Genomic DNA, 22093 nt, shown 5'->3' on the forward strand with positions numbered 1-22093 from the left:
CTGACCAGTTGCTGTGGAAGTGCGCATGTGCAGGGTGGCACATGCGCAGAACCACGGCCGATGATGTGCTGGCCGTGGTTGTGTGCATGTGCAGGGGGAGGATGTGCAGGCCGTGGCAGTGCGCATGTGTAAGGCAAATGAGCGAGCGGAGACCCGAGACCCAGATGGTGGGCGGAGACGGAGAGTGACAGAGAGAGAGATAGAGAGGGGGGCCCGCTAAGAGTTGAACGATAGGTGTCCCGGTTGCTTGCCAAGCCGGGCAAAATGGCATGGCATTTAGGTTGCCCGGCGGCACTTTAGGTCGCCATTGGCACCTGGGCAACCGCAAATTTCGAGCCCTGTCTTATTTTCGAATCTGATGTTGTTTCATTCTTTCATGGGGTGCAAAAGTCATCCTTTATCACCCTCGGATCTGAGTGCCTTGCCTGACCTTTTCTTGAGCAACCAGATTGTCACATATAGATAAGAATGGGAAGGATGCCACATTTCCTTTCCTGAAATGATGGTTTGTGCTTTTATGGTCATTGCGCTGATTTTAGTTTAGTTTCCGTTTCATTTTACCAATTGAATTTAAATTCCCCAGCTGCGATATGAACTAGAAGTCTGCAATCAATTATCCAGATGGCTGGACACCCTGCTACTGTACAGATTGGGGAGAAGTTTCATTAAGTGTTAAGTGTTCAATAACCAAATCCTCAAATGCTGCTTGTCAGCATGAAATAGTGATAGTTGGCAAGCATGCATCTCACGGCACAGAAGGCCCAAGTATTCCAAACATTCTAATTTATTGAGATTTAAATCCATCCCAGTTTAAGATTTTGTGTCTGAGTAGAGGCACAGCGGCTCAGCGGATAGTGCTGCTGTCTCACAGCTCCAGAGACTGTATTGTATTGTATTCAAATTTATTGCCATTGTCTCAGTTAGAGACAACGAAATGAATTTCCCTTACAGGCAGTATCATAAAAATAAAAATAAATAAATAATAATAAATAATAAAACATATTAAAAATAAAATAGAATTTAAAAAAAAGCACAAACACTGAAAGTCCACGACACAACATAACACAGTGGCACCAAGGTGAGGAAGGCACCATAGTCCAGCCAGCCTCCCCTCCGTTCTTCCCAGATTTTCACTCGTGGTCGAGGCCTTCCTAGCACCCGCAGTCGCCGCCCCGGGCGGCCCGATGTTCAGGCCCTCACGCCGGGCTGGTGGAATGCCGACGCCAAACCCCGACGGTGAACATCCTCCTCCTCAGCGGCCCGGACCTCCCGATCAGCCGCCTCCCGCAGCCGTTGTCCGCAGCTCCCGTGTCCGCAGCTCCCGTGTCCGCAGCTCCCGTGTCCGCAGCTCCCGTGTCCGCAGGCCGAGCTGGGCAGAGTCGCAGGACCCCGCGCTGTCCATCAGCGCCGCCCGCGTTGGGAGCTCCGCAAACCTCAGCTCCAGGATGTCAGTGCAGCAGGTCCAGCACTCCGGGTTCCAGACGGCGACCCCCGGTAAGGCATCGCCAGCCTCGCGATGTATCAGCGCTGTCCCGCCGCTGCTGGAGCTCTGGTCGCAGGGAAGTCCACGCCAATCCAGTAGGTAGGCCGCTGGTGGTGGGGGGGGGGGGGCGAGGACGCGACTCGAATAAAAGTCGCGTCTTCACCAGGAAGCGGCTGAAGGACGGTATCCCCCGCACCGTGCCCTCTTCCCCCACATCAAACACACAAAAAAACACAAAAAAACACACTTCTACATAACTAAACAAACAAAAAAACAAAAAGATACCGGGCTGTAGGTGGAGGCAGCTGACGCCAGCGCCACCGGAAGTACAACACTTTTATCCTAAAGAGCCTGTCCCACTAACACGACTTTTCAGCGACTGTCTTCGACCTTCAAGCTCGAGGGCACTCGCCTGAAAAACCTTGAGCTGGATCGGCCGTCAGCGATGAAACCGCGAGCCGGATTGACCGTCTGCGCACGCACACACACACACACAAACACATCGCTAAGGCGGGGGCCAGGGAAAGCGGGGGAGTGCTGTCTGAAATTCACACCCGCGATGAACAGGAAGGTAAAAGACGGCTGGCACAGTTATGGTAAGTCCTTTAGAAAGTGCAGAGGGGAGAGAAGGAGTGGAGACACTGTTAAGAAGCCAAACAACTTAATAAAGTTTAGCGGCCATTTAACATTACCAGTCGGTTTACTTTCCTTTTTTTTCCTCAACGAACTTTACCTTTGACTACCCTTGATTACCTACGATAGCATTACGACCTACTACGACTTATCTCGACTAAACCTACTAGTAAAAAAAATCTTTTTTTTTTCCATGGCGACCTTTTTTTATCGCGGGCATTTTTTAAGCATGTTGAAAAAAACCGCCGTGACCTAGCTGAGCTTCGGGTACACGGGGACTACTCTCGAGCATGAAGGAGAGTTACAAATACCACCTAGGACCTTGTGTCGACCATGCTGCGAGTATGAGTCGAGGGCAAACTCTTCTAAACTCGCCAATTAGGTCCCCGCAGTGGGACAGCCCCTGTGTGGAGTTCACATCTTCGCACTGTGACAGCACGAGTTGCCTTTGGGTGCTTAATCTCCTCCTACGTCTCATAGGCAGGTTAACTGACTGCTTTAAATTACACCTTGTGTGGGAGAGTCAGGATGGAGCAGGTGAGAGAGAATTGGTATGGAGAAATACGGAGAGAAATGGGATTATTGTGAATACTTTTGAGAGCCTGCCAGTATCGATCAGATGGGCTGAATATGTTAAGAATAAATTTTAGAAAATATGCAAAGTGAGACACAGAATATGTTCCATCTGCAAATGAGAAGCTAATCTGGAAAATACATTCCAGGACATCCAATGACATTACTAAAATAAATTAAATCATTTGAAATGGCCTACCCTACATTAAAAAAAAAAAGAACAAAATTACATCTCCCAAAATAACATGGTAGTAATTTCCAAGCTAATCTCAATGTTAGGCTATTGGTTAATGATTATGTTGATGCTCCTTGAATTTATTTAAAACATCTAATTTTTGTCGTTTTCAATTAGAAATTTTATGGAATTTATGAGCTAATTTTAGTGCCATCATTTTTCTTGGAAACCTAGACATTTGGCTTAATGTAAACTAATATCATATAGCATGGCAGCACATTTTCTGGTTAAATAAATCCTTTTGAAGCAATGTAACAGAAATTAAAAGCTGATTGTTTCACATTACAGCAATGAAATGTCGGTTACCATGGTAACACAGAATGTAACAGCTTCCACCTTTAGTAGCTGATGCAGACTATAATACACATTTAATGCATGGAGTAGTTGTTCCAAAGCATGTTTCTCATGACTTAGTTTCTTATTCAGTAATTGTACCAGTGTAATTAAAATGTCAGGATATATATATATATATACTAGACCAAGGGCAGACCCGTTGGGTCTGCTCCCCCAACGCAGCCGTTCCCTACCCGTAGCCCCCACGGGAGATGTGGTCCTCCAACTCAAGCGGCTCAGGAGTGAGCAGTGCGGCTGGTTTTAAATGGCGTCTTTGAGACGAGATGCGGGCGCCAGCAGCCGTTATGGTCGCTGGCCAGCAGGAGGCGACAAAATGAGTGAGTGGGGGGGGGGGAAGGATTTAATGAAAAATGTGGACATAAACATAACGAAATCTAATGAGGAGTGGATAGTTGGAATGAAAAGTGAAATGTCTACCGAAATGGCTGCTTCTATGGGTGAGAAGCCAGTTTATTTTTGAAATATTGGGGGTTGGGGGGGGGGGGGAGAAGGATTTGATTAAAAAGGTGTACTTAAACACGACGAAATGTAATGAGGAGCGGATACTTAGAAAGAAAAGTGAAATCTCTACCGAAATGGAAAGGATCTCGGCGATTGTGCGTCTGGATTCGGCGTGGCAAGGAATCAAAGGAAGAAATGCAGCCGGCAGCTGTACATGTAAATGGATCCATTCCGATTGGACATCTGCGAGCATCGGCCATTCCGATTGGACATCTGCGAGTATTGGGCATTGTGACATCACACGATGGAACGAATCGAAAGGCAGAAAGGCAGAAGGACGGCAGGCGGCAGCCACAGAGTTTTATATAATAAAATAGATAGATAGATAGAAGATAGATATATATATATATTACCTCCTATATCTATATATATATATATATATATATATATATATATATATATATATATATATATATATATATATATATATATATATATATATATGTGTGTGTGTGTGTGTGTGTGTGTGTGTGTGTGTGTGTTTATTTATTTTATTCTTATTTTTAATCACTTTCTGCTGTAAGTTTTAAAGCTGGAGTGTAAAATGGGAATAAGACAAAAAAAAAACAAATTGCATGGATTCCATTGACAATATGCACCCCATTAACTTTATTGATCACGAGAGAGAATAGCAGCAGGAAGCTCAAATGTAAGTTGACCTAAGCATTCCTTCACTGGAGCAGATGGAATAAGATGTGATGTATTTTGACTGAATGCATCAGCAAACAACAAAGTTATGCCAAATTCTTTGGTAATGACAGTACCTTTTAATCAAGACCATGTGTCCGACTCTAATTTAAACGCCCTTGAGTGCTGCTGTCACAACACAACTGGTCATTATCAATCAAAGGCACAATGTACAAAATGCTCGCTGCAATGTGTGAATTTACCGATGTAAAAGAATGGCAACAACTCTGCCTCTGGCTACCTTTCTATTCACTATTGAAAGTACTCATTCTCTATCTCACAACCAACTAAAAGCAGCCACTCTAACCATCACCCAAAATATTAATTCCTCCCACCAATGTTGCACCGTCTCTGTGCTGTTTACCTCCTACATAGGCCCAATCCTATTCCTTGTGTTGAAAACAGTACAAGAGTAAATGCCTATTCATCATACAGATATCCAAACACAAGACCTCAACGGTGGAACGGACAGAGGATGACGGCTGACCTTGGTGGAGCGTCACAACGGCTGGGAAGGAGGATGAAGGCTGCAGCAGAAAAGGGTCTCCGGTCTTCTTGGACTCCATGCCACTGGATCCTGACCCAGATCTGTCAAGGACTGTGGGGTGGTTGTCTTTGCACCAGTCTCCCCACGTTAAACAAAGTCACGCACAGGCGTCCTCCAACCCTGGAGACACCCATGGTCAGCCATGACCAAAGGGGGCCGAAGAAGATCCAAACACAATTCAATGAGAAACTTGCAGAACCTAAAGCTGTTGAAACAAATTGCAATGTCTTAAAGTCCATCAATGAGACATGTAAGGAAACAGTAGGCTTTATCTTCTTTTGCTTTCGGATTAGTTTGATGTAAGTGATGCCAGAATTAAATATCTTCTGGAATGGAAGAAGAAAGCCTCTATGACTGGCAGAGTTAACCTACATCAAACCAAAACCCTGTAACCTATCAAAGGCTTAAAGTTGAAGCCCAAGGGTAACTTTCAGGAATCAAAATCAAATCATGTTTGGAGAAGGCACAAGAAATCCAGCAATTTGTTGAAGTTTCTTTAGCGCAACCACGACCTTGTGGATTTACCCCACGTAGATTAAAAAATGGCAGTATGCTTCTCACAAAGAACAACACGAAGGAGTTCTGGAAAGAGCACAAACATAATCGTCTGAACCAGGTATCTGGTGACAGATGACGCCATTTTATTCTTCCGGCAATATCTAATTGGAGATGCTCTTTGCAGTCCGGAAAAAGTTAATGTCAAGTCATGTTTTCAGTCATATGCACAAGTACAATGAGATACCAGTACAATGAAGTACAGCAGCATCACAGACACATAGACCCAGATAAGACACACAACATCAATTATACATAAGTTACTCATAATTCTGCAAGACAGTGAAAATTTAAAAAATAGTGGAAGAACACCTCAGTGCAAAACACAATTAGAGAAGGTCCATGGAAGTACAAGAAGTGTTCCAAGTTAGAAAGATAGAAAATAGGTGCAGGAGGAGGCCCTTCAAGCCAGCACCGCCATCCATTGTAATCATGGCTGAACATCCACAATCAGTAACCCGTGCCTGCCTTCTCCCCATAACCCTTGATTCCACTAGCCCCAAGAACTCTGTCTAACTCTTTTAAATTCATCCATCCACTGCCTTCCGTGGCAGAGAATTCCACATATTTACAACACTCGGTGTGAAAACGTTTTTTCTCATCTCAGTTTTAAATGGCCTCCCCTTTATTCTTTGTTCACATGTAAAAGTACTTACTGTAGCTTACTTTAGAGATACAACATGGAAACAAGCCCTTCATCCCACCGAGCCCACGCTGACCATTGATCACCCGGTCACCCACCATATACACAAGGGGCAATTTTACAAAGGCCAATTAATCCAAAAACCTGCATGTTTTTGGGATGTCAGAGGAAACCGGAGGAAACACTCGCAGTCACCCTTGAAGAATCCAAACAAACCAAGTATCTTGGCATCAAATTGCAGAATGATCTGCGTTGGAATGGTCAGACTCATCATGCAACGGTGAAAGCAACAGGTGTCCTAAACTTTCTGAGGCGCAACTTTCATCATTGTTCAACTTCTGTCAAGGAGAAGCTATACTTCACCCTCGTTAGACCTCATTTGGACTACGCAGTTGCAGCATGGGACCCATACACAAATAAAAAAAATTATTCCATCGAATGTGTCCAAAGACAGGCAGCTCGATTTGTAACTAACACCTATGAGAGAGAAGCGAGTGTAACCAAACTTCTGAATTCTCTGGGGTGGAACCCTCTCCAAGACAGACGTGAAGCTCACCGTTTGACCTGTTTTTTACAAAATGTTAAATGGTCAGCTCGACATAGATTACAAGACCTACACCAAACCCAAACCAATTAGGAGCAGACGAGGGCATTCGATCCAATTTGTGATCCCAGCTACAAAGACAGATGTGTAAAGCAATTCGTTCTTCCCCCGCACAATTAAAGCATGGAATAATCTCCACCGTACTATAGTTACCCAACCAGATGCAACTAAATTTAAAGTAGCTCTTTCTTCCCAATAACCCTTTCTGGCATAAGTCCTCCCTCCACCACCACCAGTTTAAATTCCATTTGGAATATTTTGGAAGACCAAGAAACCAAGAACCAAGTCCCAGGGATATGGAGGAAACTCCACACAGAATGCACTTGAGGTCAGGATTGAACCCAGATCTCTTGCGCCACTGTGCCACCCACCACATCTGGAAATACTGTGAGAGTTGTTCAAAATGGTTAAGGACTAAAATGAAAGCTGCCTTGTTTGAATTCATGCAGCATTGAAACAAGATAAATACACTGAAATAAGTGACAAGCTGACAGTTTTTGCAGAGTTATAGTGGCAAGGGGATCAAAACCGAGAAGTAAGTATTCTGGAGTACTTAATATTTCAGAAAGATTGGCAGAAAGGAAATGAAGGGAGTTGCTCTGTTACTAAAGATGAGATCAATATCTTGGTGGACAATGACCTTGGATGAATAGATGGATGTATAGTTGGAGGTAATTCAGTGAATGTTCCTGGGATGAAGGGGCACCTCGTGGGGAAAATTTAGCAGGTTGGCCCCTACATTCCTTGGAATTTAGATGAAGAATAGGTGATATTACTGAAACATGAGATACCGAGGGGGGTTGACAGGGTAGGTGCTGCGAGAATGTTTCCTTTCAGCGGGGAATCTCGAGCTAGGCAGACAGTTTCAAAATAAAAGGTTACTAAGGACAGTGATGAATAGAAATGTATTCTCTCAGCGAGTGGGGAATCTTTAGAATTCTCTGCCACAACAAGCTTTATCGGGGAGTCAAAGATTATGAGTTGATGCAGGGAGGAAAAATGGAGGTCAAGATCTTATTGAATGCCAGTGCGAGCTCCAGGGCATGCTCCCACTTCATATGGTCTGATGCTGGCATACTTGGTGCTTAGAAATTCCTTTCTATGAGTTAATAAGATGATAAAATCCCGAAGATTTAACGCAATCTTGTTTTCACAAGGTAATTTGTGTGATAGTTTAATCCATAAACAAAGTACTGCTGTAAGAGTTTCATATTTTGATCGTATTCCACAGTGGATTTTTCGATGGTTGTTCAGGAGTAAAATGAAAATCTTGTGTACGTCAACTTTAATAGGTAACAAAACAGCCATTGCAGTGTATCATTTGAGAATTTTTAATTCACCTGCGCTTTTTTCTGCCTCAGAAGTAAACGTCTTGCAGATACGGCGCAGCGGTAGAGTTGCCATTTCATAATCAGCATTCAGCAGCAACTTATTACAATCACACAGAGAGTACCAAGGAGAAAGGCAGGCCATACTTGACTGACAAAGTTAAAGGAAATATCAAATCAGAAATTAGAACAACCAAGTTGACAAACGTTAGTGGTAGATTGGAGGACTTGGAATTTTTCAGAAATTGAAACTGGAGGACTGAAACCTAATAAAAGAAAATTTAAACAAAGGAGGGGAAAATTAGTTATGAGAGTAAACTGGAAAGTAAATAAATAGCACGAGTTTCTTTGGATATATAAAAAGGAAGATGTAGCTTGGTGGGACCCTGGAGAATGAGACTGGGGAATTAATAATGGGAAAAGGAAATGGCAGATAATTGTAATAATAATAATAATAAATTTTATTTAATGGGCGCCTTTCAGACATCTCAAGGACACCTTACATAGTAATCGGAATAAAAACATATAATCGGAATAGAACAGGTAAAAAAGACATCACAGAGACACAAATTAAAAACAGAATTCAATCCAAAAACAGAAAATCAAAAACACAGTGTGAAGAGAGAGCAGCGGCAGCGAAAGCGCGCCAGCGTCCACTCTCTCTTCACGGCAGCCATCTTGGACACAGACCTACAGGACTACAATTAGACAAAAAAATCATCCCCCCACAATGGTTACCACTGTGGAGGAAGGCACAATGTCCAGTCCCTACCCCATGTTCACCCCAAAGTCAGGCCTATTGAGGCCACAGCAATTGTAAGCAATATCTTTCATCAATCTTCAGGGTGGAGCACACTTCAAGCATCCCAAGGGTAACCGATGGCCTAGTTTGAAACGGGAGAGAAGAATGTATATATCGAATGTATATGTCTATATCGAGAAGAAGAAAGTACTGGAAAAACTAATGGGACAAAAGGCAGACAAGTCACTGGACGTTTAATCCAGGAAAATGTGAGGTCATGTACTTTGGTAGGAGAAGTAAACAGCAGACTTATCTGAATGGAGAAGCATTGTGAATGGATACTGGAGTACATGGGTATCTTGGTGTTTCTGTGAATACAATACAGATGGTCTGTATTGTTACAATTGCTGAGGCAACACCCGCAGCACAGTACATTTTATTCAAGAAAGAGTATATTATCGTTGAAAACAGTCCAGAAGAGATACATTGGGCTAATTACTGGCATGAGGGAACGGTCCTATCACTAATGGTCAAAATAGTTAGATCTGTACTCATTAAAGTTTAGAAGAATGAAGGTGATCTTATTGAAAAATATAACATCCAAAAGCGACATGACGTTAGATTTTGAGATGTTTCCACTAGTGACAGAATCTTGAACGAGGGATATCATTACAAGATAAGCAGGCAACCATGCAAATATGTAACTACTTGCAGAACGTAGTGAACTCCTGCTGCTCTCTACTTGGGGAATTGAGGAGAGTAGAACACATGAGCTATTTAAACAGCTAATAGTTATATTTTTGAAAGGCTGCAGAATTGAGGGTGATGCAAAACTGGCGCAAAGGAGGAGTTGAGGGCTGGGGCACATTAACTAAGATCATAATGAACAGCAGGAGAGACCTGAGAGACCAGGTGGTCTACATCTCTTCTCCTGTGTTCTTGTTCCAGCCTCCAGACAGCACAGTATGGACTAACCGGCTAACGAGCAAAGGAATGAGCATAATCCAGTCTGGCCTCCAGCACCTGCTCCAAATGTCATCCAGCATGTGATGATGCATGTCCCAATCTGTTTGACAGTGTACTAAATGGAACTCACACTTTGATTGCTTCCATCCTCTGCTGTAATACCAGTGGAGATTGTGGCTATCATTCTTTGCACCATGGAAAGGTGTTTGAAAGGATGGTGAGGTTGAAGACGGACTCCTCTATGGCCACTGTGCTGAGCATAGTCAGGTGCATTCTTGAAAGATTTTGCCTGCAGTCTGCCCAAAGTTACTCTGTCCCATGGTACAACCCTGGTGTCCAGCTATCCTGCAGGCCTGGTCTGGCTGCAGTCCATTAGTGTAAGGGGACTTTGAAATGGAGGCCTGAGCTCCCAATTATCTTTTAATGTCCACTGAGTATTGGAATCCCCTGCCTTACAAATTGCCTGATTCATGCAAATCCAACTTTATACAAAATCTCCCTTGGATTTTTCAAGCATATTAATGTTACATGGTATTAATGTACGGTATTAATGTTGCGTGGTATTAATTAATAACTGGACACAGCATATATTCCATTAGTTTTATTATGAGTAATGTGAGGGTGGTCATTCGATGAAATGAAAAAATGATGGCAAGTGTGTGTCGAGTGATACAATGTGGGTAGCTATAGGAAACACGTTTCCAACTAATAGAAACATTGTGTTCTGGACAGATCTTGGGAACGGAACCCTTGTGTAAGCAGATGGATAGTCTGACATGCTGTTATTCCTGCTACTCATCTGAGATGGATTAAGCACAAGGGTGATGTCATGCTGTTGAGATAAATTGTTAAGAAGGATAATTTTGAATGTTCTGGTCTTTATCGGGCAGAAAATTGTTAGGAGGCCAAGGTGGGATCTGAGATGTATTGACCTTCAGCCCATCATTGATTCCCTCTCCGCCAACTAATTGATCCTCTGGTCATGTTTTCGTAATACAATTATTGGTGAGCTTGTTTCAGTATGTATGCATGAAAGACAAACCAGGGTTAAATAATTATGTATGTACTATGTGAGATGATTGTGTGAGTGTTGGATGGGCAAGTGGTGGTTTTTAACACCAGCCTACAGACCTCTGCAAAAACAAGTCAGAGCGGAGAGAAAACACACCAGGGTCTGGCCATGGGGAGCAGCCTCAGCACTGCAGGATTGCTTCCTGCACACTGACTGGGATGTGTTCAGGACAGCAGCATCCTATGATGACCTCATCAACATCGAGGAGTACGCAGAGATTGTAACCAGCTATATTGCCAAGTGCACTGAGGATGTCACTATCATGAAAACCTTCACTGCACGTGGAAACGAAAAGCCATGGATGACAGCAGAGGTGCGCTCGCTGCTGAGGGCTCGTGATGCAGCCTACAGAGCCGGTAACACAGCCGCTCTTCGATCTACCAGGACTGCAATGGAAAAAGGAATCAGGGCAGCGAAACGTGCCTACGCGGGGAAAATCCAGGGACACCTCTGTGACACAGGAGACACCAGGAGGATGTGGAAGGGAATCCAAACACTGACGGGGTACAAGGCAAGGCAGCAGGTAACTGACACGGACACTTCTCTCCCAGATGAACTGAACAACTTCTTTGCACGTTTTGATGCAGCAAACACCACACCCAAGGGGAGAGCCAGCCCCTGCTTACAAACCGACCAGCCAGTCCTGACCATAGACTCAATGGACACACGGAGAATCCTGTCAAAGGTCAACCCGTGGAAAGCAGTCGGACCCGACAACATCCCAGGACGTGTGCTCAAGGAATGTGCTGAGGAGTTAGCAGATGTGCTAACAGACATCTTTAACATCTCCCTTAGTCAAGCCATTGTCCCCACATGCCTCAAAACTTCCACGATAATCCCCATAGCGAAGAAACCAGTGTTTGCCTGCCTAAATGACTACCGCCCTGTCGCCCTGACCCCAATAATAATGAAGTGTTTTGAACGCCTGGTGAAACCCCACATTACTGCCAGCCTCCCCTCATCGTTAGACCCCCTCCAGTTTGCCTATCGCCCCAACCGTTCTACAGAGGATGCCATCTCTACCACGCTGCACACAGTACTCACGCATCTGGAAAACAAAAACACATACGCCAGAATCCTGTACATTGACTTCAGCTCAGCGTTTAACACCATCATCCCACAAAGACTTGTGGAGAAACTAACCCTGCTGGGCCTCAACACCACCCTGTGTCACTGGATCTTGGACTTTCTGACATAGAGACCGCAGTCAGTCCGTGTTGGCAAGAACACTTCAGGCTCGATCACGCTGAGCACCGGCTCCCCTCAAGGCTGTGTGCTCAGCCCGCTGTTGTTCACATTGCTTACACATGACTATGCTGCCAGATTCAGGGACAATAAAATCATAAAATTCGCGGAAGACACAACAGTGGTGGGACTCGTCAGCGGAGATGACGAATCAATGTACAGGGAGGAAGTAAAACAACTAGTGGACTGGTGCGGCAAAAATAATCTAGAATTAAATGTCGACAAAACGAAGGAGATGGTTGTCGACTTCAGGAGGGCGCAGCCAAAGCATACACCCCTCAACATCAGTGGCACCACAGTGGAGAGAGTGGAGAGCATAAAGTTCCTCGGTGTGCAAATTACAGACAGCCTCACCTGGTCCAGGAACACCACTGGGACCGTCAAACGGGCCCATCAGCGACTGCACTTCCTGAGGAAACTAAAACAGGCCTCACTCCCCACCAACATCCTCAGGACTTTCTACAGGGGTACGGTGGAGTCTGTACTCACGTACTGCATAAATACGTGGTACTCCACCTGCAACTGCTCGGACAGGAAGGCTCTGCAGAGGGTAGTGAGGGGAGCAGAGAGGATCATTGGCGTCTCCCTACCCTCGGTACAAGAACTGTTCCAGAGCCGCTGTCTGAAAAAAGCTCAGAGAATTGCTAAGGACAAACTGCACCCCCTTCACATACACCTGGATCTCCTGCCATCAGGCAAGAGATATCGAAGCATCAAAGCCCGGACTACAAGACTGCTAAACAGCTTCCTACCACAGGCTGTGAGGCTGCTAAACAGTCACTCTGTACTCACAGTCACTTGATTCTGCGGCTGGCACGGACACTTTAATAACTGGCACTGGCCACTTTAATAACTGGCACTGGCCACTCAAATCTGCTGTCCCGGACATTTTTATGATTGGTTTATTGTATTTTAACGTTGTGTTTTACCTGCTTTTAACTATTTATACTGTTCCATCAGGGACTGGATTGTTTTTAGTGTTATTATGTGTGAAATGTTTTAAATTTCATGTGCGATGCTCCGCTATTCCCTGGGAAACGTCTTTTCATTTTGCACTGTACAACTGTTGCTTGCAAGATGACAATAAAGGTTGATTGATTGATTGATTGATTGATTGATTGATTAAAGCATGAGCATGATCATTCTTATTTGATTGGAACTTGTTGCGGTATCCACTGACGTTGACCAGATATGTGAGTTTGTTAAACCCTTTGCACCACCAGGACCTGGGTGGCTTCCAGGGATATAAGACGTCCTTGTGGATATGTACTTCCTCCTCTGGGATGTAGAAGAATTTCACCGTACAGTGCATACGTGACTATAAAGAACCATTTGAGAAGCCTGTATCAATGTTCCTGTGTCTGTGCTAGTGTTCTTGTCTGCAGTAGTTGTTGAGCTGCAGAATAATTTCCAGCAGTTGCTGCACTGGGTTCAGTGCTCACTTGACCCTTGAAAGATGGCCAACCCTGGTTAATTTCTGCATTTGTAAAATGTGTATACATTGAGTATGCAAGGATAGAATCCCACTGTGGAATACTTTATTAAGGATTCCATTCCAAATTAACCATGTTTAATATGCTAATTGAAAACCCCAATATTAATAACTCAAAAATGAAAATTCTCAAGCAAGGTAGTCTTACAAATGCCACACACCTAGAATGTCAGAAAAACAAATGCAAACCTCCAGCTGATTTCCATTTTGCTATATTTTATGGATAACATGATTTGTGTACAACATGGTTAACATAATCTGTGTATCTGGTATTTTTATGTTTAAAATAATTTGTTAAAGGATTAGGTAAAGAAGAATGTTAAATGATGCATCACAGGACTAATCTTTGCATTATTTAATTTTGCACAGAAATCATCTTTTTTTCTAGCCTAGTATAAATTCACATGCTCACACATTTTGTTATTGGTCTCCAGGGTGTTTTCTGTCATTGAAATGACATGATTCAAAATGAATCATAAAGTACAAGAATGCAAGAGAAGATGTAGCCCTTTACTGCTCAGATTTGTTAGGTAGCTGTCCTACCTTTTGTATGGGTAGATGTGTGGCTATATTCAGAGCAAGGCGTATTGAATGATAAAGCACGTCTTCCTGCTTGCAATCTAAATTCCCCCTCCCCTCCCCAAGTACTGTTGTCCTTTATTTTGACCCATTTGTAAGTTCAAGTTCAAGTTCAAGTGAGTTTATTGTCATGTGTCCCTGTATAGGACAATGAAATTCTTGCTTTGCTTAAGCACACAGAAAATAGTAGGCATTTACTACAAAACAGATAAATGTGTCCATATACCATGATATAAATATATATTCTGCATGAATAAATAAACTGGTAGTGCAAATAACAGAAAGTGGTTGCTAATAATCAGAGTTTTGTCCGAGCCAGGTTTAATAACCTGATGGCTGAGGGGAAGTAGCTATTCCTGAACCTGGTTGTTGCAGTCTTCAGGCTCCTGTACCTTCTACCTGAAGGTAGCAGGGATATCAGTGTGTGGCCAGGATGGTGTGGGTCTTTGATGATACTGCCAGCCTTTTTGAGGCAGCGACTGCGATAAATCCCCTCGATGGAAGGAAGGTCAGAGCCGATGATGGACTGGGCAGTGTTTACTACTTTTTGTAATCTTTTCCTCTCCAGGGCGCTCAAATTTCCGAACCAAGCCACGATGCAACCGGTCAGTATGCTCTCGACTGTGCACCTGTAGAAGTTAGAGAGAGTCTTCCTTGACAATCCGACTCTCCGTAATCTTCTCAGGAAGTAGAGGCGCTGATGAGCTTTTTTGATAATTGCGTTCGTGTTCTCGGACCAGGAAAGATCTTCAGAGATGTGCACCCCCAGGAATTTGAAGTTCTTGACCCTTTCAACCATCGACCCGTTGATATAAATGGGGCTGTGTGTCCCCCTCCTACTCCTTCCAAAGTCCACAATCAGTTCCTTGGTTTTGCTGGTGTTCAGGGCCAGGTTATTGCGCTGGCACCATATGGACAGTTGCTCGATCTCTCTTCTGTACTCTGACTCATCCCCATCAGTGATACGCCCCACAATAGTGGTGTCATCAGCGAACTTGATGATGGAGTTCGCACTGTGGTTCGCTACGCAGTCATGGGTATAGAGTGAGTACAGCAGGGGGCTGAGCACGCAGCCTTGAGGTGCTCCCGTGCTGATTGTTATTGAGGCTGACACATTTCCACCAATACGAACAGACTGTGGTCTGTGGACGAGGAAGTCGAGGATCCAGTTGCAGAGGGATGCGCAGAGACCCAGTTCTGCGAGTTTGGTAACCAGTTTGGAGGGGATGATTGTGTTAAATGCCGAGCTGTAATCAATGAATAACAGCCTGACATATGAGTTTTTGTTGTCCAAGTGGTCCAGTGCGGAGTGGAGGGCCAGCGAAATCGCATCCACCGTTGTTCTTGCAGGAGTTCTTGCATTTTAGAAAGGTATTTGACTTCCATGCTAGATTCAAGGTTGACCAAATAATTCGAGGTCACTTACTGACCATAACATATTTTTGAAAACTGCCCAGAAATGTGAGAATACTGCAGTTTCCAACATCACACAAAATAAATATTAACAAAATAATAATAAAATTATTGCTTTGTTTTAATTAACATTGATTTTCCAATGTTTTAATTCCAGCAGCAATGAATAGATTTGAGTGGTCTGTTTTCTGCTGGTCAAGTAGATTTAAGTACATTACAGTTAAATTAATAGAAAATCTCTACTAAAAAAAATACGACTGGCTCTGCCTACTGCTTTACTGTGTGCTGTTGAGTTAAAAAACATTACATATGATTCAGTGTATTTGGTGGATTCACAGACACAGTATCTTCCAAAGCACTGAGCTGCAATTAATGCTGCCTGTTTAACAAATCACAGATGCTTCCTTGCCAGAATAGGAAGCATATCTAAGAAACAGATTGCAGCAAAGACCTTTCTCCCCAGGAATTGTAACGGCATGTCATGTGATCATAGCTGAGAAGTGGTTAGCTGTGTTTTTTTTTGGGTTTTTTTGCAACGCTTCTTTTACCTGACGCAAGGCATTCAATCTTCTTGCCACAAGCAATATCAATACAGTAAAATTGATCAATCTAAATTGGATGACCAGGCCATTTTGGTATCAGACTATACGTAATATTTGCAAGCAAGGCAAAGGTCAGGCTCTTGAACAAGAACACACAATACAATACAATAATACTTTATGTTTTTTATACCAAGTATGTTTTGCAACATACGAGGAATTTCATTTGCCAAATCAGTCATCAAAATAAAAAGTAACAAAACACACAAAATATATTTTAACATGAACATCCACCACGGTGACTCCTCCACATTCCTCACTTTGACGGAAGGGAGAGAAAAAAAGTTCAATCGCTTCCCTTCTATGTTCTCCCACGGTCGGGGGCCTCAAGCCTTCCGTTGACGGGATGATCACATTTCTTACATATGTTAGCTCTTAAAGGTCAATTGCTTCCTTGCAATGTTTTCCGGTGCTCTCAGATGTCAAAAGGAATTGCACATCTGAATAATCCATTGGTAAAATGGAAGTTATTAGATCCTAGAACTTTTCTGCCTCCTAAAACAGCCTTACACTCATGCAGATCTCAGAGACACACCGCTTGTGAATAAATTCTGCTCCAACCATGGGACCATCTACATCTGCTTCACATCTTTCATCATCATCATCATCCCTTGACTGAAAAAGAAAAGCTACGAGTGTTGTCTGTACAGAGTTTGTACGTTCTCCCTGGGTGCTCCTATTTCCTCCCACATTGCAAAGACGTCCAGGCTTGTAGGTTAATTGGCTTCAGGTTTTTAAAAAATTGGTATTTGTCCCCCGCGTGTCGGATAGGGCTATGGGGATCGCTGGTCAGCACAGACTCTGTGGGCCGAATGGCCAGTTTCCACAATGTATCTCTAAACTAAACTAAACTACTCACCTGAAGATTTAGTTATCAATAAGTAAAGTTGTCTTCTAAATACCAGCTTGACCACCCAACAGCTTGCCTTGGTTTAGTGATTAACTGTGCATTTCAGTTCTTAAATAATTGTGCTTGGTTTGCGCTTTCATGAAAAATGAATCGATTGTTTATTCAAAAGTAGATTGAGGGTTCGAGTCCAACACGGATCTGGAATGACACTACAGTGATGTATTGAGAAAGTGATGGCTTGTCAGAGGCGCAGTCATTAAGATGAAATGATAATCCGCAGGCACTGTTCCCCAGCTGGGCATTAAAGATCTCATCACGCACCATTATTAAATGAAGGAGATTGCACTTCGATACATTTTAAAACATTGTCTGGCCATTGCGACCTTGTAGTTTGCAAGTTCCAGCTATTTAACTGCTTCAATTTGTCTGCTGTCGGTTAGATTGAGTTGATGCGCGTGATAGCGTGGGCCATAATTGAAAAGAATTTGGGGGAAAAAGGTTTCTATTCGGTTGGAAGGGAGAAAACTATCAAATTAAATCGAGTAGTGAGAAATGGATAAAGGAATGTTGACATGAATTGGAGGTTGGTGCTGAAGGGTTTGGAAGAATAATCTCTTGGAACTGAAAAGGAATTATAATGCACATGGGAGGGCAAGTGGAAGAGATCCTTCTGGAAATAATGAGGAAAAAGTTGCAAAATCTATGAATTAAGATGGTTTGGGCTTATCTCTGAAATATTTTGCTGAATGACAAATGTGGTTTCTTTTAATTATAAATGTATTTCAATACCATATTTATTTATTTTTCAAAAAGCCTTTGAAGGGATGATACAAAAGTTTATGACGTGTAATTAAGTTAGTTTGCTTGTAGCAGAGGAACCAAGAGTATTTCATATGGATAGAAATGGACAGTAATGCGCTACAGTGTTTTGCTTGGGACCATTCTTGGTGCTCTGTACCTGAATAATTTGGCCTCGAAAGAATACTGTCAATATTTGCCGAATACTACAAAAATAAAACGGATCATAAATTATTTTGTGAACCAAAGCAATATTTTGGTTAATATGATGGAATGACCCAAAATGTGGCAGATGGGATTCTTTGTTTACAGGAATGGCATGTTGCATATTCAGATTCAGATTCAGATTCAATTTTAATTGTCATTGTCAGTGTACAGTACAGAGACAACGAAATGCATTTAGCATCTCCCTGGAAGAGCGACATAGCAAATGATTTAAATAAATAATAATAAGTGATAATAAGTGTCCGGGGGGTGGGGGGGTGATTGGCAGTCACCGAGGTACGTTGTTGAGTAGAGTGACAGCCGCCGGGAAGAAGCTGTTCCTGGACCTGCTGGTTCGGCAACGGAGAGACCTGTAGCGCCTCCCGGATGGTAGGAGGGTAAACAGTCCATGGTTGGGGTGAGAGCAGTCCTTGGCGATGCTGAGCGCCCTCCGCAGATAACGCTTGCTTTGGACAGACTCAATGGAGGGGAGCGAGGAACCGGTGATGCGTTGGGCAATTTTCACCACCCTCTGTTGGTGATTTTGTTTTTGTTGTAATTCTATTGGAATAAAGGTGGGTGATGCACAGTTTCCAGAAGTAGAAGAAACTTGGAGGAAGGGATGTGTTATTTACAAAAGGACAATCCAAGAGATTTAAGGCAACAAACAGAGAAACATTAAAAATGTTAGATAGTGGAAAGGAGATAAAATGGATATGGAATATAAGCACATAGGACGGAGCACTGGTGGAGGGTAAACATCAACGGGAATGGTTGGGCTAATTGGCTTATATCATCATGGTATTTACATGCATAATATCAATTTTGGTTTAAGGACGATCTGTTATATCGAGGAGAACCAGACTCGTAATGTTAACCAATCACTTCTGCCTCCAATCCCAATCCTTTCTGAAGGTTTAGTTTCATTGTTATCTTTTAATATTGAAGAATTGCAGCAGCAGAAATGCAGAAACACAAGGAAAGGCTTCATTTTGGCAGTATTTTTCAAGACTAAATCATTCTTCTACGTTTATCAAAAATGGTCCTAATCATTACTACCTATACAGAATCACTAACCATTTCCATCCATCTGAAAACTCTCAGTTCTTCCAACTCCGTTATCTTTTATTTCACATGTTCATTTTAGCACCAAGATCAGAGTCAAATACAGTTCTTTTAAGGAGGTATTATTCATGAAGAGTACTTGGATCTAAGACTAGAACAGATGTGTATTAACACTTGAAAACACTTATTTAAAAATAAATGACAATGTAAATCCTAACAATGTTCTTGTTACATGTACGTTTCATAACAATATTGTGAATATTGAGCATCTTCAGCTTGTGGCAGAGTTCAGGCAAACTTTTCACACTAGATTAGAATTTTACTTTTCTTTTGAATGTATCTCTTAGCACCTTAAATAGTTAAAATTGCTTCCTCCGCTCTGACTTTGTGTCAAAGTCTCAGTCACAGTCATGCTGTTTTGTGAAAAACACCATTTAATGCCTGGTAACTTCACTTGGCCGAGGGAGTACAATGGCCCCAGGTTACCAGTGTTTACTTGCAGCATATTGTAACTTATTTAGATTTTGGCAAATTACTAATATGTGGAATGCGAACAAGTCGATTTAAAAAAAAATATGGAGGCACACTAGACTGCAGATGCTTCAATCTTGAGCAAAAAAAACAAAGTTCTGGAGCATCTCAGCAGATCAGGCAGCATCTGTAGAGGGAAATGGACAGACAACATTTCAGGTTTTGGGTCGGGACCATCCCTAAAGAAATACCTGAAACATCATAAGTCTGGCCCACAGCGTACCTCTAGCACGTTGTTTCTTGCTTGATAAAAAATATACTTGCTGATAAATGCTATGTACTAGCTTCTAAAATCTAGGTTTAGTCTATTAATTTCAAGTAAATTAGATTTTGGAGTGTTATTTCGATTATTGCTAAAAAAGATATGAGATATTGACATTCCATAAATCAGATTGTTGCATTTCTAACAAGTTCTAAACTGGTCTGTGGGCATCAAGTGCTTATGAAGGGTTAATAGCAGTGTTCGTAATTATAGCCCAAACACTTTAATTATTAAGCGTACTGTGTGACATCATCCTGTACCTTGAAGTTGTCACTGACAGAATTGAAAAAGCCAGATGGTGTGTGATTATAGTTAGTCCCTCCAAAATGTGTTTTAGAAGCAATTAAAAGGTTAGGAACCCCTCCTAGTGGACGGCTCATCTGCAAGGAGATATTTTAGCTCATCTTCTTCATGAAGCAAATTGATCACTCCTGACAAAATGAAATTATGGAAGGTCAGGAGGGCTGTAATATCAATTTAGATTTTCAGGAAATTACACACTTTGGAAGAGTTCTGTTTGGATCAATGGTTTATCTGAAAGGAAGTAATAAGTAATCTGTAATCCTTCATTGGGAATGCATTTGCATTTTGAAAGCTTCAGTGATTAGGAACAGATGGGGTGTTATCTCTTTGAAATAGTGTAGCAGGTTGTAAACAAGCTTGCCTGCATAAAAGGACTGCAGCTTTTGGTCTACTTTCCACAAATGTTAATCTTTATTTTTTTCTGAAGATGCTGATGATTTGAGGGTAAATTTAAAAGAAAAAATGATGGCATTAAAAACATAATAGGGTGAGGAAATTGCATCCAAACTTTCCAAAAAGTATGTTGCTTTCATCACTTGCCATTTCACATCAGTTTTCAGAATGGTATTCATAATGACATCTGAGACAAATTGTTTGGTTTAGATTAAGCTTCCAGCCAGTTCTCAAAGGTGAGATACTAACACAACTCAAATCACATCGTGCTGTGATAAATGGTGATAAGGTTGCATTTTTAACATTTTAATATTTGATTAAATATTAAATATCACATATTAACAATGCAGATTTGGGGTGGGGGGGGGGTGAGGTGAGAGTTCATCTCTGCATTCACACCCAGACTAACAAAGTCAGTGATTTTGTTGTTCCGTAGGTTATGCATGAAACAGTTTGAGCAATCTAAAATTAAATCCTGGTAGGCATGAGTCTACAAAAGAAAGCTACCAAAAATTCAGCAAACCCAGCAAGGTCACTGAGAGAGCACTGGGTTCCGATTTGGGAATAAAAAAAATATGTCATGCTGTTCAATAGCTGGTTCTCTTCTCAGATCCAGCAAGGCAAAGGGATTTAACTCCTGACTCTCTGCCTTAATACTGTTATCAGATAGTTTAATCAACACAGTCACTAATAGAGCGCACCAGGACAATTTAGATTCAATTTGAGGGGCTGACTTTCCTCTGTCGATTACAATGGAAAGAAAAATCAGATGAGTTTTATTTTTAACACACAACTAATCAAATAATATTCACTTTACTCAAATGTTACATTGCTCCTATAAATTCCACATTTAATGAACTACGTGCTTTGTTTAAAATAAAACTCTTTCAAGATCGTACTCTTTTCTCTTTTTACAGCAACAAACAAGCTTTTCTCCTGGAGAATGTTCCATGCAGCGATGTAAGCTGCCGGTCGGTGGGCCGAATGTTCAGAGTGCTCTGGGATTTGACCGATTTAAACCGCATCAAGAATGCTGTGGTGGCAACCTTCTTTGACATTTATGAAGACGTAAGTTCCATTTAACTAGGTTCTGTACTTGGAACATTTTACAGAAAATGTGAGAGCCAATATCGGTGGAACTTGAAGGAGATTCATTGAGCAAATGTGAATATTTACTATCACAGAGTTGTACAACATGGAAACAATCTCTTCACCCAAACACGCCCTTAGCTGACCAAGGCAACCCCATCTATGCCTGTCCCACTTGCCTGCATTAGGCCCATAATCTCTGTAAATCTGTCCTATCAACGTACCTGTCCAAATGTATTTTAAATGTTGTTATTGTCCCTGCCTCAACTAGATCATCTGGCAGTTCATTCCATATACCCACCACCCAAAATGCCCCTCGGGTACCTATTAAATGTGTCCCTCTCACC

At 42.3% G+C, this 22093-nt stretch overlaps 1 protein-coding gene across 2 annotated transcripts in view; it reads left to right on the plus strand.

The window, feature by feature from the left end:
• itfg1 (integrin alpha FG-GAP repeat containing 1) overlaps positions 1 to 22093 on the plus strand; it is a 124402-nt gene that overhangs the window by 46175 nt on the left and 56134 nt on the right. For both annotated transcript variants that reach the window (XM_033036401.1, XM_033036402.1), the window contains exon 11: positions 21575 to 21725. In XM_033036401.1, coding sequence (XP_032892292.1) covers positions 21575 to 21725 — 151 coding nt within the window. The remainder of the gene's footprint in view (positions 1 to 21574; positions 21726 to 22093) is intronic.

The sequence above is a fragment of the Amblyraja radiata genome, chromosome 17, assembly GCF_010909765.2.
Source record: "Amblyraja radiata isolate CabotCenter1 chromosome 17, sAmbRad1.1.pri, whole genome shotgun sequence".
In the NCBI taxonomy this organism is placed as follows: Eukaryota; Metazoa; Chordata; class Chondrichthyes; order Rajiformes; family Rajidae; genus Amblyraja; species Amblyraja radiata.